Below are 15729 nucleotides of genomic sequence, written 5' to 3' on the forward strand. Positions count from 1 at the left end.
TTCATATTTCTAGTTTCAGATACAAGAGTGATACATTTATACAAATAGGATGAACACACTCAGTAGATTATAAGCTTTGTAATGATACCTTACAAGAGACCTTTTGCATGAAGCATATTTTAGTTACATTGAATTCACACCCATCAGCATACTTCCATAAAATCATATAGAGTGCAACGTCACAACCCCCAGATCCCGTTCTGCATTACTCCTTCCTAGGCAGTATTTTCTCATTTTGTATGTGTGCAAATGAGAAAAGGTCCTGCTTAATCTACAGGCAAAATTGCTTTCATCTGGTGTACCACCTTAATTCTCAGTAGTTGTCCCATCTGATTACTTGGTAACTGTTTATAAAGTAAGCTCTGGGTTGCCCTTGAATTCTCAGTTCAACTCTGTCTCATTACTTCAGCTTTGATGCCTGCAAGAGACTTTAATAAGAGTGAGCTCCCTACCTGACAATGCACTGGCACGGTTTCTGCAGCCTGTCACAGGGATGTTAAAAAGACTGTCAGTGCTATAACATCAGCACTGTGGTGAATCTCTCTCACTGAGATGCTGAAATGTATGCTACTAGATGGCATGGTAGCCCTGTTTGAGTGTATGTGCTTACAGTTGTATAGTTGCTGACCTAAAGAATGTATATATGGCCTAGTATTACTGGGATGCAGTTTTCAGTGACATCTGTGCTGTATGAACTCATTGCAGATTTTTGTAGAACTTGCTTATAGTATGGTTCATCCCTGATTGCTCTGGCCAGCAAGTTGGCACACCACCAATAAGTACTGTTCAAACAAAACTGTACTTAATCACAATTCTGGCTAACTTGGTGTCTCTCTATGACCTCTGTCGTGAGCATTACTAAAGCACTCGGCACCTTATAGAATCACAGAAATGTAGGGCTGGAAGGGACCTTGAGAGGTCATCTAGTGCAGCCCCCTGCACTGAGGTAGGACCAAGTATACCTAAACCATCCCTGACAGGTGTTTGTCTAACCTGTTCCTAAAAACCTCCAGTGATGGGGATTTCACAGCCTCCTTTGGAAGCCTATTCCAGTGCTTAACTATCCTTATGATGAGAGAGATTTTCCTAATATCCTACCTAAATCTCCCTTGCTGCAGATTAAGCTGATCACTAAACGTAGGATAAGAAGTAGATATGGAGAACAATTGATCACAGTCCTCTTTATAACAACAGTCTTCAAATATGTTAAGGGCTATCAAGTCCCCCCCTCAGTCTTTGTTTTCAATATTTCTCATAGGGAAACAGACTTGTAATACTGTGTCTAAAATGTCCAGGAGAAGGCTAGACAGTGCAGAACACATGTTTTGGGGAAAATTCAGGACTGGGTGTGTTTTGGAGTCATCCTACAAGTAGTAACCAAGGCTGCTGGAAGCCAGAGTGTTGCTGTCAGGCTGATGGGGTCCGAGTTGCTGGACCAGGGCTGCAGCTATATACAGACCCACAGGGTATGACCTACATGCTGGCAGGTTGATTGTGAGCGATCCAAGTTAGGAGGGCTGTGCCTCCGCATAGGAGCCGGAGAAGGGACATGCTGCTGCTTCTGGGAGTCACCTGAGGTAAGTGCCGCCGGAGCCTGCACCCCTCCCATGCCCCAACTCCCTGCCCCAGCCCTGAGACCCCCTTCCACCCTCTGAACCCCTCGGTCCCAGCCTGGAGCACCCTCCTACGCCCCAAACCCCTCATCCCCAGCCCCACCCCAGAGCCTGCACCCCCAGCCGGAGCCCTCACCCCCCCACACGCAACCCCCTGCCCCAGCTCAGAGCCCCCTCCTGCACCCCAAATCTCTCATTCCTGGCCCCACACCCGAGCCCACACCCCACACACACTCTAACCTCTTGCCCCAATCTGGAGCCCCCCCAGACTGATCCCCTCATTTCTGGACCCATCCCAGAGCCCGCACCCCCAGCCTAGAGCCCATACCTCCTCCCATGCCCCAACCCCCTCTTCAGCCTGGAGCCCCCTCCTATACTCCAAACCCTTCGGTTCCACCCCAGAGCCCCCTTCTGCACCCCAAGCCCCTCATCCCTGGCCCCACCCCAGAGCCCTCACCCCTTCCACGTCTGAACCCACTGCCTCAGCCTGAAGCCCCTTCCCACACCCTGAACTCCTCATTTCTGGCCTCACCCCAGAGCCCGCACCCCTTCCTGCACCCCAACCCCGAGCCAACCCAGTGAAAATGAGTGAGTGAGAGAGTGAGCAACGGGGGGAGGGGAGGATGGAGTGAGCCGGGGCATGGCCTCAGAGAAGGGGTGAGGCCTTGGAGGTGGGGTAGAGCAAGGGTGTTCGGTTTTGTGTGAGTAGAAAGTTGGCAACTCTACTTCAACCTAGTTCTTCCTAAGCTAGTGCCTTAACCACTGGACCATGCTTTCTCTTTTTACACCATGCTTCCTCTCTCCAGTTAAGAACTCCATTAAGAAGGGACTTGTCTCTTGATCATTCTTGGATGTAGCTGCTGCTTCTTTGACTTTATTTTTTAACTTCCTCAACCTTCTTCTTTTGCTTTTACTCTCCTCTTTGTAGACACCTCTCTACTTAACTTCTCTGTGCCGACTTGGCAACATTTGGACTAAAATCTCTTTAAAAGAGACTTCTACAGTTGTACTCTTCTTCTAGAACTTGATTCAAAGCCCACTGAAGTCAATCAAATAATGGATCAGCCCTTAGCTCTTTGCACTTTTATTATGATTTATGGAGTGCTGACATGTATGCAGCACTTTGCGGTCACTAAAACACATGGTTTTAATCCAGATGTGTTCAGGATTTCCCCCATGAGATGAGGGATGTGTGCATGGTAGTCATGCTTAGAAAGACAATAAAAAAAAATCTTGTTCCTGATTTATTCCTTCTTTATTTTTTAAATTTCCACCCACTGAAAATAGAGAATAGATTAAAATACACCAATATTTTCTTATCTAATTCCTTTGTTCTTCAGTCTTCCCACCTTAAAGATCTATCGTGCATGTTGGTTCTTTAAGACTAAAAATAAGACACAGAGATATGCATACTTCAGCATCAGTAAGTGCAATTTTTTATCACTAGATGTCACCATCGACTCATTTACAATATCATATTGTCCTACATGTTTTTCTTTCATAAGAAAGGAAGAATTGCCATACTGAATCAGAACAACAGTCTCCCTCGTCTCCTCCAGCACAAACCGGTACCTGAATCCTTTCTTCACTCTTTTTTCTCTAAACAGAATGTTGCTTTCACTATTTCCTTGATTTGGATGATTGATATAATTATGAAAACCCCCATTCAGCCTGCTGATTTTATAATTTTTAGTATAAACAGCATCCACTGTGACTCTTGAGTAAAAACCAGGTGTGGAAGTCTATGGAGAACCACAGGAAGATCTAAGACTTCTCCAGACACAAACTGTAATGAGCAGTCCTATCAGGGTAATGTGCTATATGTGCTTTACACTGTTGGTTAATCCAGTAATTAAAGGGTTAATTATCTCAATGTGTCCACAGGGCATCCATGGAAACTATTCTCCTGTTATCTGGAAGTGTTTTGTTACAGCAAAAGATAAACACACTGTTTCAACTAGTATTCTAACTTGAACCTGTTTTAATTAGTTTGCTTGACACTTTCTGGAGACAATGCAAAACAGTTTGAACTGCCCAGCAAGAAGTGTGCTTGACTTCTAAAATGGTTACATTGCTGATTTGAGCTCCTGCCCTTCTTTAAAACATTTGATTTAAGAAATGTGGGCCAAATTGTGCCGGGCCCCTGAGCTGCTGTGGAAGAGTCCGGGAGTGAGTATGAACTATCCCTTGTGTGGGCAACACTCTAAGAAGCACAAGGACTGCTTATTCCCGTTACCCAAAGAAGACTGGGATGCGGGGAGGGGAAGAAGCTGGGGTGGGAAGGAGACAGAGATTTCCCCATACCCTTCCCCCTTCACTGCCTTCATACACCAGGCAGTAGATCTGAGCTGATGCCTCCAAGGGAGCATTTTATGCCAGCCAAAAAGCTGAGGCCATCTGAGCACCCTGGTGCTCCTTGTTGGGCAGTACAGCTCTTATTCAGGGCTTGTCACAGTCTAGGGCTCTGTTAAGAAAATCCAGCCGCAGGCCTTTTTTTTTCTTCACTGTAAACAGCTCATCAAGAAGAAGAACCCTTGTGCATACACTATTACACTTTGCTCTCATTATACTTCAAGGTGGTTACTGCATCGTGTGTGGACTTCTGCCTCAAGAGGCCATTATTGCACAAACTGCTGTAGTTAAAAAACCACGTGAGCAGCAATCTACTGTTTTTGTGTCTGAGTCCTAGGCTAATCAGTGGCAGACTATATGTGGGAGGCTATACAAACACTAAAAGTCTAACGCTAAAAACTACTGATTAAAAGTCTTAACAAATATGTTGAAAAGACAAGGAAGTAAGGCATTTTTCTCCCTGGGACTCAGCGAAGTAGGATTTAGGTAATAATTGGCAGATAATGCTATAACTGAGAGAGTACATGTTGTACTTGGCAAGCCTAGTGCTGTAGATCTCCCACCTCCTGGGGATCGTCCATCTCTTTCCCTTTTTTTTTTTTAAACTGTTCCTGAAATGTTATTTTTTTTCCCTTTACTTTCAAGCAGCAACTTGCCTCTGTCAAAAATGCAAGAGGTATGTAGCATTCAAGAAGTTAGCAGCCCTAAAGAAATGTAGATTTTGTAAAAGAACTTGTGCTTGACTTGAAATTGTCTGCATCCAGTTTGAACCCTTTCCCAAGATTGTGATTTAATTCAATAATACTCACTCTGGGCCAGACTACAAACCCTATCTGTACTCATAATAGGGAGCAGTCTTCAGCCAGGAAGTCCCACTGGAGCCAATGGAAGCAACTGCTAACCAAGGTTAGGGGGTTGCAGTCTGGCACTCTGTACCTTGTAAGAGTAGACAAGATGTTTTGCAAGATTTTATTTTGACAGAATACCACTGTCTCATTCTTTAGCAACGGCGGAGAGTTGTGTTGTTAAAAAACTCAGCACTTAGCAGAGATTGCTAGATGTTGACAAGTCCGGATCTGAAAACACGCGCAGGAAAGAGCAAATATAGCTTTCAGCTGTTTAAATAAATGGGGCATGATCTTCAAAGCAGAGATTTGTATTTTTTTTTAGGCCTTTTCTATAATAGAGAAATGTGTACTGGTACACATCTAATGTAGACTGGACCACAGTTTGAGCTATTGCTTGTCTTCTTTTATACAATATTGTGTCTATGGTAGCAATGGCCAACACAGTACCTTCTGAAGGAAGGCAGCATAGAGGGAGCAGAGATGCAACCAAACATGCACACAAGAATAGGAGGGAGAAGTGATGTATTGTGCAATGTGGTATGTGTGCAAGCCCTAGTCATAGAGCAAATGGGGAACAAAATTAATTCAAGCATGATTTAAGGGGGAGGATCAGCAACAAAATATTTTGGACTGATTATCAGTTAAAACAAGAAGTGCATATCTAATAGTGCCCAGCATAATGGGGCCATGGTCTATGATACCAATAATCTGTGTAGAATATCTTGAAAAGATAAACATTCACCATATTATAACAATTGTTATAATACAACATTTCTTAAAATATAACTAAATTACAGCATCCGCACAGAGAAAACTAGACATTTCTTGAGAACCCATTCCAAAATATTTGTTATTGTACCAAAAATAAAATAAAAAAGCTGAGCAAGACATCTAGCCCAAAATGGTGATTTTATTTTTAAAAGTATGTTGTTGTTTTTTGTGATCAAAATTCTTAAATTTGGATAGTCAACAGACATAAAGTACAATATATTCTGTTTACAACATGATACAGAGTGCAGACAGACAATGACTGGCAGAATGTAACTCAGATTTCTGTGAAGAGGGTAAATTTGAAACGATAAACATCAGTAATCCATACATTTCCAGAATAAACCTTTTAGGACCCAATCCTGCAAGGACTCAAGCACATATAATTTGTGAAGACTACTCACACTGCATAAAGTTAAGCACATTCACAAATCTCTGCAGGATTAGGACCAATTATCGCTACATAGTAAAATTAATCTTTGGTATAAATCCAAGACACTGGAATTACTTCAGAGTTAATAAAACAAATGCATATTATTGAGATTTGGCCAATCATCACCGTGATTACTTATCTTTATTTAAGGTGGCACCTCTTTAACCCATATCCGTTTTCTATTTGTCTTGTTAGAGTGTAAGATATTTGGGGCTGAGATTGTGATGTACAGTTATGCTTGTACATGTAGTGTATTGTGGGCACTACCTGAAGCAATGTTAATTTGGTTCATACCAAATAACAATAGATGCATTTGCAAAACTATGAATTAACGATATTTTGAAATTAGTACACTTTTTGTTTTAGCTGGAGTATATATGGTATATCAAACTATCTGATATATAGGTGTAGTAAGATGAGGCCCTGAAACATAAACTCTTGCATCAGAGGCCTGGTATGATGCCTGAGGCCTGAACTAAAGTAATGGTCAAGACTTTGCTAACGTAAATCAAAGTTAAGCTGTGAGCCAGAGGCAGGCCCTGCTCACAGAATGTGGCAAGAAGAGGGCTGATGTTGCAAAAATACACATACCTAAAAGGTACTGGGCACTAGTTATGGAAACACATGCCAGGATGGTACCAGAACACTCCGGTACTAGTACATTCCCCACAGATAACAGGAACAGGCTGACCTATCCTAAAGTCAGGGGCAGGAGGATAATGTGGTAAAGTTGTTTTGTGAGAGGTGGCACTCTAAAACGTAGAGGGGTTGCTCCTCTATGTGTCAGGAGTGATGTGTAACTTGTTTGTACCTGTGTATAAGAGAGCATCCCTGAGTGGATGTCTTTGTCTGGCCTAGGGGGCAGTGGTAAATCCCGCCACTGACTGAGATGGTCCATTGTCAGGGAGCACATATGTACTAGCAGAACTATAGACATCTGATCCGGGGAGCTAGAGACTTTGTTTCGTTTGGCAATAAACCTGGCTGGGTGCCTTCATACCTTATCAGAGTCTGTGGTCATTGGGGATTCTCTTGGGGTCTGCTGTGTCAGCAATCTTCAGAGCCAGGGCAGCACACAGAGGGAACACACGTACGCAGCTGACTTTTATCAACATTGAACAGAGCAAAGCACCACACCAGTGACTTCTGACAATAGGTATGCCAGTAATGTTTGAAATATTAATTTGCATGATGTAATTAAAATATCAGTTGCCAGCTGGAGAAAGACATAGGAATCCAAATAGCAGAAAACTCAAAACCAAGATGGGTATGTGTAGCACATGTGGTGGTATTGGCATGAGTACGGAATGGGAGCTTTTTCATTGGAGTATAGATATGAACAGATCTTAAAGCCATCTGGCCAACCTGACATTGGTTCAATATTAGCTGTTAACATGTAACTCGTGTATATCTTACATTTCTTATTTTAGAAGGAAGCAGCTGTCCTGTCTTGCTTCATTCTCCAAGCAATTGAACATTTAAATCCCCCATTTTCAATATCCAAGGTGTGGTGGTTGTCTGATGCTAGCTATATTTCTGTAAACATCTAAAATTTACAAAAATGTAAAGCTGCCATATGAGGAAAAGGTCTTGCGGGCTAGAACTAATTTGTGAAGGTGCCTCTTCCAATGACAACCTGGTTCTCTAATTTGGTATCTAACCAGAAAATATGGTAGTCATAATTTTGTCAGGTTTCAGAGTAGCAGCCGTGTTAGTCTGTATCCGCAAAAAGAACAGGAGTACTTGTGGCACCTTAGAGACTAACAAATTTATTAGAGCATAAGCTTTCGTGGGCTACAACCCACTTCTTCTAAGTTTCTATGTGTTATGTGTGTCACATCCACACAATAACACAATATACATATACTACCTGTATGGCCCTGAGGATGTCACATGGGCTGCAGCTGATTGGACCGTAAGTGACCTGTGGATCGAGGACCATTGATTTATTGGCTGACTGAGTTGAAATTGTTTCCTGTACTTGACTAATTCTACGCTGCTGGGAGGTTATTTTGTCATTGTCCGTCTAATTAACTGTTGGGACATTTTAAACTTTTGTATGGGCTGTATTGTTTAAATTAACTGGAATAGAATACACTTGAGCGTCAAACATCAGTGTTCCTATCAACAATGAACACTCAGCTGTTAGATCAACAGTAGGAGAATTTCTGAAAATATTTTGTTACGCTGAGCATTTTCAGAAAGTATTTTCAGAAATCCCTCCATTGTTTTTGCAGCTGTACTGGTACTAGGAATATGTGAACCAGGTGTAAGCACTCCAGATCTACACTGACAGAGCTGGACAACATGGTGGCCTAAAAAAGAAAAAAAAAAGCCTATGCCCACTCAACACTAGACCTCCCATTGCTAGAACAGGGTGAGCCGCAGGGGTTCTAGACCAATAGTGGCAGAATTCCTGAAAATGCTCAATGTAACTCAGTCAGGGTATCTCCTGCCTTGGCTCACAAAACCACTAAGGCTCTGATCCCGCAACTTATTCTACTATGGCAGACCCCTGTGCCCACCTGAAGTCCCATTGACTTTAATGGTTTAAATGCACACCAACATTTGATGGCTGGGTTTAAAAATTTTATTTGCTTTTAATCACAGCTGCAAACAGCATAAAAGTTGTCAGCACCAGTGTAATATTTTGTATAGAAATTTTAAGGTTAAAGAACATTTTAAAACCCAGTTAAATAATCTTTGGTAGTAGTTATTCCACTAGTGTTATTATTGATATGGACATAGCTAGCTTGAGTAATTCAAATTTGCAATGTTGGAGAATTTACTGAAACATGAGAGCCTTGGGTTGATTTATAGAAAAGCTTTACAGTGATGTATCCTATTAAATGCCAGACAATCATCCATATAGACAAACAGTTTATGCTGGGTGATTGATTGTAGGAATCCTACTCATAGATCCAATGCATGACATATTCAATCACATCATCTTTCTATTTTTAAAATATTAAATGATCTTTGCATCCTGATGTGATCTGTCCAGTGGAGATTGAACCACTTATTCATAAGGTTCAATTGATAGGACCAAATCTGGCAGTCCTGCCCTATATAAAACTCTCATTAGTCAATAGGAGTTTTGTCTGAGTAAAAGATAAGGGGTTTAGAATTTTGCTCAAACGCCCAGAAAATAAACATATGGGACAAGATCCTACCCCCATTCCTGCCCTTTCACACCATTCAGGTGGTACAAAGGGGCTGGCATCAGGCCCTAAATGCTCAGATAAGAATTCCCCCAGCCTGGGAAATCTGTCAACTGGTGTAACCTGTTTCTGTGCCAACCACACCCATCCACTCTATTGCAGGTGGAGCATCTGGAGCAGGAAAGGATGTACTGAAGGCTGGGCAGAGATTAGGGTGACCAGATGTCCCGATTTTATAGGGACAGTCCCGATATTTGGGGCTCCTATTACCCCCCACTTTCTGTCCCGATTTTTCACACTTGCTATCTGGTCCCCTAGCAGAGATAGAACATGCCAGCTGAGAATGATCAGAATAGTTGTAGTCCTTTTAGGGACCATGGCCAGCCTGTGTAAATATCAGTAGCCCCTAGGCCCCTCTAACTTTTTGCTGTAGCAGCCACATTTGTGAATCAGGTAATGATAAACCTACTCTTTCCTGCAACAAGCAGATCTTCTTGCAGGAGAAAATCTGCACCATTATATCTTATTAAAATCAAATTACTGGTTGTTACAGCTGTATCCTGAGTGGGAAACAGGTCTTCTAAGAATTTGTTGTGCTCCATAAACCTGTTGCTAAAGATTATGGATGATGTAATTTTTATGCTAAAATGTGGTTGATGTTTAAATTTTCAAATTTTACAGAGATCAGAATAAGATTATCTAAGGAATGGTCACTATATTCTTAGGTATTAGTTTTTCCATAGGGGGGAGTCTGCCTCCTAAGCCTTGTAACGATCCTCCTTCTAAAACCCAAACTCCTAGGTGCACTCAGCTATGCCTATACTCGAGTAACTGCAGTGAGTAATTATGTCTTTTATACACTTCAGTGGAAAGTTCACTAATCTTAGGCAAGATTTTCATTCATGTAAAAACTGCTGGTAAGAATGGAAGCTGCCCACACAATTTCTTTGAACACTATGCTGACATAACAGTACTCATTCATAGCTGCCCCATTTTAGTTGGTGTAGTACTATGTGTACACGCTTGTTAGGATGACCAGACAGCAAATGTGAAAAATCAGGACGGGGGTAGGGGGTAATAGGAGCCTATATAAGAAAAAGCCCCAAATATTGGGACTGTCCCTATAAAATCGAGACATCTGGTCACCCTAACACTTGTATACATCTGTTTTCTGTGCACAGCAACCAATGCAGTTCCGCATTGATGCACACAACTGACAGCTATCTTAATGCATGTAGCTGTGCTTTTTAACTCCCTTCCCCCTTTATGGCATGCACTAGAACTGAATTATTAAATTTTAAAGATGAAGGGATAAATACATCCCAGTGCAACTACACTGATGTCTGAATTTCCTAGCTTTTTGTGAAGTCCCAAGCACAAGGGTCATGTTTTTCAGTCTTTTCTCTAGAGCAGGGGTTGGCAACCTTTCAGAAGTGGTGTGCCGAGTCTTCATTTATTCACTCTAATTTAAGGTTTCACGTGCCAGTCATACATTTTAACGTTTTTAGAAGGTCTCTTTCTATAAGTCTTTAATATATAACTGTACTATTGTTGTATGTAAAGTAAATAAGGTTTTTAAAATGTTTAAGAAGCTTCATTTAAAATTAAATTAAAATGCAGAGGCCCCCGGAACAGTGGCCAGGACCCAGGCAGTGTGAGTGCCACTGAAAATTAGCTCGCGTGCCGCCTTCGGCGAATTTCTCCCCTAATCTCATGCTTCCAGGAGCTGGGCCTTCAAAAAACAAACAAAAAACCAAAACCCCAAAAGAAACAAAAAACCAACAACAGCCCACTACCATCAGGAATCTGGGCAACAATGAATTTTAAGTAAATAGCTTTAAACCATTTAATTGCCCTTTCAAGAGACTCACAGAGAAAAGAGGACAAACCCTAAGCAGCGGGGCCCCGCAGCAGCCCTACTTTTGCTGCAACACACTTTGAATATAGCTTTTGTATCTGTTTTGGCGCCCAGAGCGCTGGCTGTGCCCCGCTAGCAATCTGAGCTCTGCTCATCAAGCAGCAGCTGGGATCTGCACCCACCGGCATGGGGTTGGGAAGCAGTAACAGGTGGGCTAACTCTGCAGCAGCCCTTTCGGGCCTCTGGTCAGTGCAATCAGGGGCAATTCCTGTTTTTCCCCCGGTGCCAAAGAAGAGGGGGGCCCGCTCCCGCGCCTCTCTGCCCTGCGAGAAGGGGCCACACTTCCCGCCTGTCCCCGCAATCACGGAGCCCCGCCTGCGCTCTATCTAGCGGGCCCCGGGCCAGGTGGCGGCGGGGTAAGAGGCCGGGGCCGCTATGGGTCTCCAGATGGCAGCAGGCGAGAGGCGTGACTAGTAGCTGGGGGCTGGGCTTCCCGGCGCTGCTGGGGGGCGGCCCGGGCTGTACCTAGCTCGGGGGCGGCTCCAGCCCGAACCTCCAGTCCCCGGCCGCGCTGGGTGCCGCCCCCCGGATGGCGACACACTAGGGGCGGCGCCCGCCCCTCGGCACAGCCACGCACGGCGGGCAGAGCAAGCGGCAGCGGCGGCGGAGGGGGATGGCGGCGGCTGGGCTCGGCCCCCGGACAGTGGCGGCGGCAGTAGCAGCCGGAGCCAGCACCGCCCCGAGCGGCTCATGGTGGCGCCCGAGACCCAAGAGCAGCGGCCGCTCTGGCAACGCCAGCTGAGCCGGATCCCGGCGGCACCCAGCGCGGGCGGGCGCCCGGCGCTCACCTCCCCGCGCGTCCCTCGGGGGCTCGCTCCTGACGGGGCCGCCCGCCCCCCGGAGCCGCCTCAGGGCAGCGGCGAAGGGCGCCGGGCGGCGCCAGCGACGGGACTATGGGCGCGAAGCAGAGCGGCCCGGCCGCCGCCAACGGCCGCACCCGGGCGTACTCGGGCGGGGATTTGCCCTCCGGCAGCGGCGGCGCGAACGGGGCCGGCGGGCGCTCGGCGGGGGCCGGCGGGAGATACACGCCGCTGGCGCCTCAGGCAGCCCCCGGGGGCTCGGCGGCGGGAGCTGCGGCCGCTCCGCCCGTGGCTGCGCCCCGGAGCAGGTCCCTAGTCGGGGCGGCAGCCTCCGGGACCAGGGCCGCCCAGTCAGCCTTCAGCATCCCCCACAGCAGCGGCCCCTACGGCTCGCAGGACTCGGTGAACAGCGCGGCCGAGGAGGGCGGCCGGGGGCGGTCCGCAGTGGGCGGAGGACACGGCGGGCCCCGGCTCGTGATCGGCTCGCTGCCAGCGCACCTCTCACCGCACCTGTTCGGAGGTAAAGTACCCACCCGTGTCCCCCTCCCCCCCGTGTGTGTGTGTGTGTGTGAGAGAGAGAGAGAGACTGCAACCGCCTCGCTACCCCTGCCTGGGGATGTGGAGAACTGTAACAGTGCTACTCCAGCCCTGTCCATGGCATGGGGGGAGAGGGGATAGAGAGACTGGTATTCAGCCCTTCCCCAGACAGAGACCATAAACATTATACAGTACCACAGACGTGTGTGATGGGGGTAGGGAGTAGGCACATTGGAACAGTTTGTATCGTGGGGATGCTGAGAGACATTGAACCAAACTGTAAACCCTGTATAGGGTGGAAACAGCTTCAACCCATGGGGTGTGTGGCAGCTCCCCCAGCACCCCTGATTCCAGCACCTATGGGAGTAGGTCTCTAACTCTCAGTGATGGTCCAGGGAGCGACTTGAGGGGTAGCACTATTTTTGGTGGGGTTGAGGTAGTGAGTAACCTGCTTGGGGCCGATTCGGTGGTGTTGTGGGGAGTTTTGTGTGTGTGTGTGGGGGGGGAGTTAGCAGAGGAGGCTTTACCCTTCTCCTTTTCCTATGGAAATCTCGGGCCTGAATCTAGGTCACTACCCTCATGTTAAAAGGACAATATATTCTTTCATTTCAGCGCACCTTTCTTAGTTAACTGAAGAACTGATTGATTTCCTGTTCCATGTTTCCACATTCTGAATATTTTGTAACTCTCAGACTTGTGAAGTGAGTGTTTTTTGTATAGCTCTTTTTTGGCTCTTACTTGGGAGAGTAGTTTGTGACTTCGGGGGGATTACAATGAATCATCATTTTGTGAAAGGGGCAGCTTTCTAGTTCCTCCAGGCTTCAGTTTTATCTATACATGCTTCCGCTGCTGTTTCTTGGCCATGTATATTTAAAAAAAAATTAGAGGTCTGAAAGCGGAAGGAAGGAATTTAATAATGAAATAACGTCCCGTCCCCGTCCCCCCCGCAATGTAGTTTGCACAGTAAAAAGGAAAAAAGAGCCTCTCTGTCTTGCCACTTTAGACTTTAATATCGAATCTGTGCCTGTGTAAATATGCCAGTCTGCCTACTACTTACATAATTAGGATTTAATTGGATCATGTATTCATGCAGTTTATTTTAAATCAGACTGAAATCTGTTTTTAGGTACTGATTAAAATGTGGCTGCAGCTTGTTCCTGTTTCTGAGTCACTGAATTGTCTGTACTGAAACGTGGTTAATAAAATAGAAGTTATTGTAATGGAAAGTTTCTTTGAATTAGCTTTTTTCCAAAAGAAGAAAATGTTTAGATGAGGGGAGATGTTTTAAAAAACAGTCTTTAAGAAAATATAGCACTCTTTTTCTAAAGACTGCAGTACGTTTCCTGGAGGCGATAGAAATAGAGGAGGAGGAGCAAAATATTGAATCTATTGAGACTGAAGTTAAATGCTCTGTAAATAGTTTGAAAAAGATGAACTTGTTAGTTGTTTTTCCTGTACAGAATATTGTACAATTGTTGTTTAAATGAAAGTTTTTGGTGCATATTATGCACTCTTCTATCTCCCTTTCAAGTGTAGATTTTTAATTTTTTAGGTACAGTTATTGAGTTGACTTCTTTCTATGACATTTATTATAAAAGTTTCACTGCTCATACGAGTAAGGTGCAACAGGACTGTCCTTTAATGTGTTAATTCTTTTTGATAGCTGTTGTAATTGTCTAGATTAACTTAATACATATGTGTTATAGCTTGTGTAAAGTCTGAATTAAAAATAGAATGAAATGTTGTTTTTTGGGGAAGGGAGTTTTGATGCAAGGTGCCTGTCTGTGTGAACTTACTTTCACTTTTGATAGTGATCAATGAGAGCATTATTTACGGCAGTGTGATAATGTAGTTCTATAATATAAAACGTCCGTAGCTTTACATTTGAAATTTTTAGCCTTCAATGTAACTGGTATAGACTCAAGAACAGTAGGTCAAATTAAGATTTTTTTTTTTTTTTTTTTTGCCAGTCCTGGCACTTCCTGGATGGTCAACATGTATGTTACAGACACCCCTACAAACAGATTTCTGTTCAGTTCTGTTCAGTTGTGTTTTTGTGTGTGGGGACCTGAAGACAGTCCTGGGTCTCCTGAAGACTAAGTCCGCTCCTAGTGCTGTGATTGAACATGCTAATGCAGAGCATCAAACCTACCTTAACAAGGAGCATTTGCCCTTGAGAAGGAAAACTTAAGTGCAAGTGTTCATATAGTGCTGAGTTGCTGCATGTTTATTAATTGTTAGTTAAGAGTAGCAGGGCTTTGATGCAAGGATGCTGCAGTGTTATCAGAGTAGTATGCATGAAAGCTGGTGTGTGCAGTTCCTTTTGCAATCAAAGGGTACTGTGCTATTGCATATTTACAGTCTATACAGTGAGAGAAAAGCATTAAAACATAAAGCATGTCGCCAATTTGTCAGTCAAAAGTAGGATTCCTTGCTTAAACCTTGCATCACAGCCTTAATTAGATCAGTTACAGACCATATTTTCCTCATTACAATTTCAAGTGATAATTTACATAATTGCTAAGTAGTACCATATGTTTTCTTATTAATGAATCTATTAAACTAGAATGCAGAATATTAAATATTTATTGACTGAGACGATATAGAATGTATGCCCTCCATTTATGCAATAAGCTTTAACCTTGCAAGGTGACTAATCGATGATGGGTGTCAGATATTAGATTTTTGATGATCAAGATGCAAAATGTAACCAGCAAGACTGGTTACAATCTGTATATCATTTATATCTAAATCTATCTGTGAATTGGTCTGAAGTAGCTTTTCTTTTTTTCATATGAAAATGAATGGCTGCTTAATCTAATCCTAGCATTCAGTTTCGTTAAAAAGGGAGGGGAGGACCTTTACATGTCAAACTTTCCTATTATATATTTTTTGCAATTTAAATATTTTGTAATGTGGGTGGCATAAAAACTTTCCAGTGCAATTAACATAGTACATGTCATAGCTATACACTTTTAAAAAATTCAATATAGTATTCAGATGCTTGGTTCAAACAAGTGGTCTTGTTCTAGATCATAATTTCATAAGACTGTCCATGGAGGAAAATAACTTGGAGGACTGCTTTTGTGCTGTTTCTGACTAGCTTAAGCTTGTCTAGGTATGGTGCTTGGCAGTTACTATGTGTATTGTGCGTGTGCTTCAAGCACCTTCCCTTGTTTTGTAAACTGCAGGTGTTTTTTTTTTTTTTTTTTTTTTAACTGAAAACTACAGAAGTTTATTTTGAGAATCAGTTCAGCAGTTTCTTTGGAGAATTAGTTTAATATGTAAAGATTAAACTG

The 15729-nt window shown here is 43.9% G+C and overlaps 1 protein-coding gene across 2 annotated transcripts in view; it reads left to right on the forward strand.

Annotated features, from left to right (window-relative positions):
• The first annotated feature begins 11716 nt into the window (after nt 1-11716).
• ZNRF2 (zinc and ring finger 2) overlaps nt 11717-15729 on the forward strand; it is a 77218-nt gene continuing 73205 nt past the window's right edge. For both annotated transcript variants that reach the window (XM_024194478.2, XM_024194479.2), the window contains exon 1: nt 11717-12413. In XM_024194478.2, coding sequence (XP_024050246.1) covers nt 11987-12413 — 427 coding nt within the window. In that variant the 5' untranslated portion in view covers nt 11717-11986. The remainder of the gene's footprint in view (nt 12414-15729) is intronic.

Source organism: Terrapene carolina, unplaced genomic scaffold (assembly GCF_002925995.2).
Source record: "Terrapene carolina triunguis isolate 2854851 unplaced genomic scaffold, T_m_triunguis-2.0 Scaffold84, whole genome shotgun sequence".
In the NCBI taxonomy this organism is placed as follows: domain Eukaryota; kingdom Metazoa; phylum Chordata; order Testudines; family Emydidae; genus Terrapene; species Terrapene triunguis.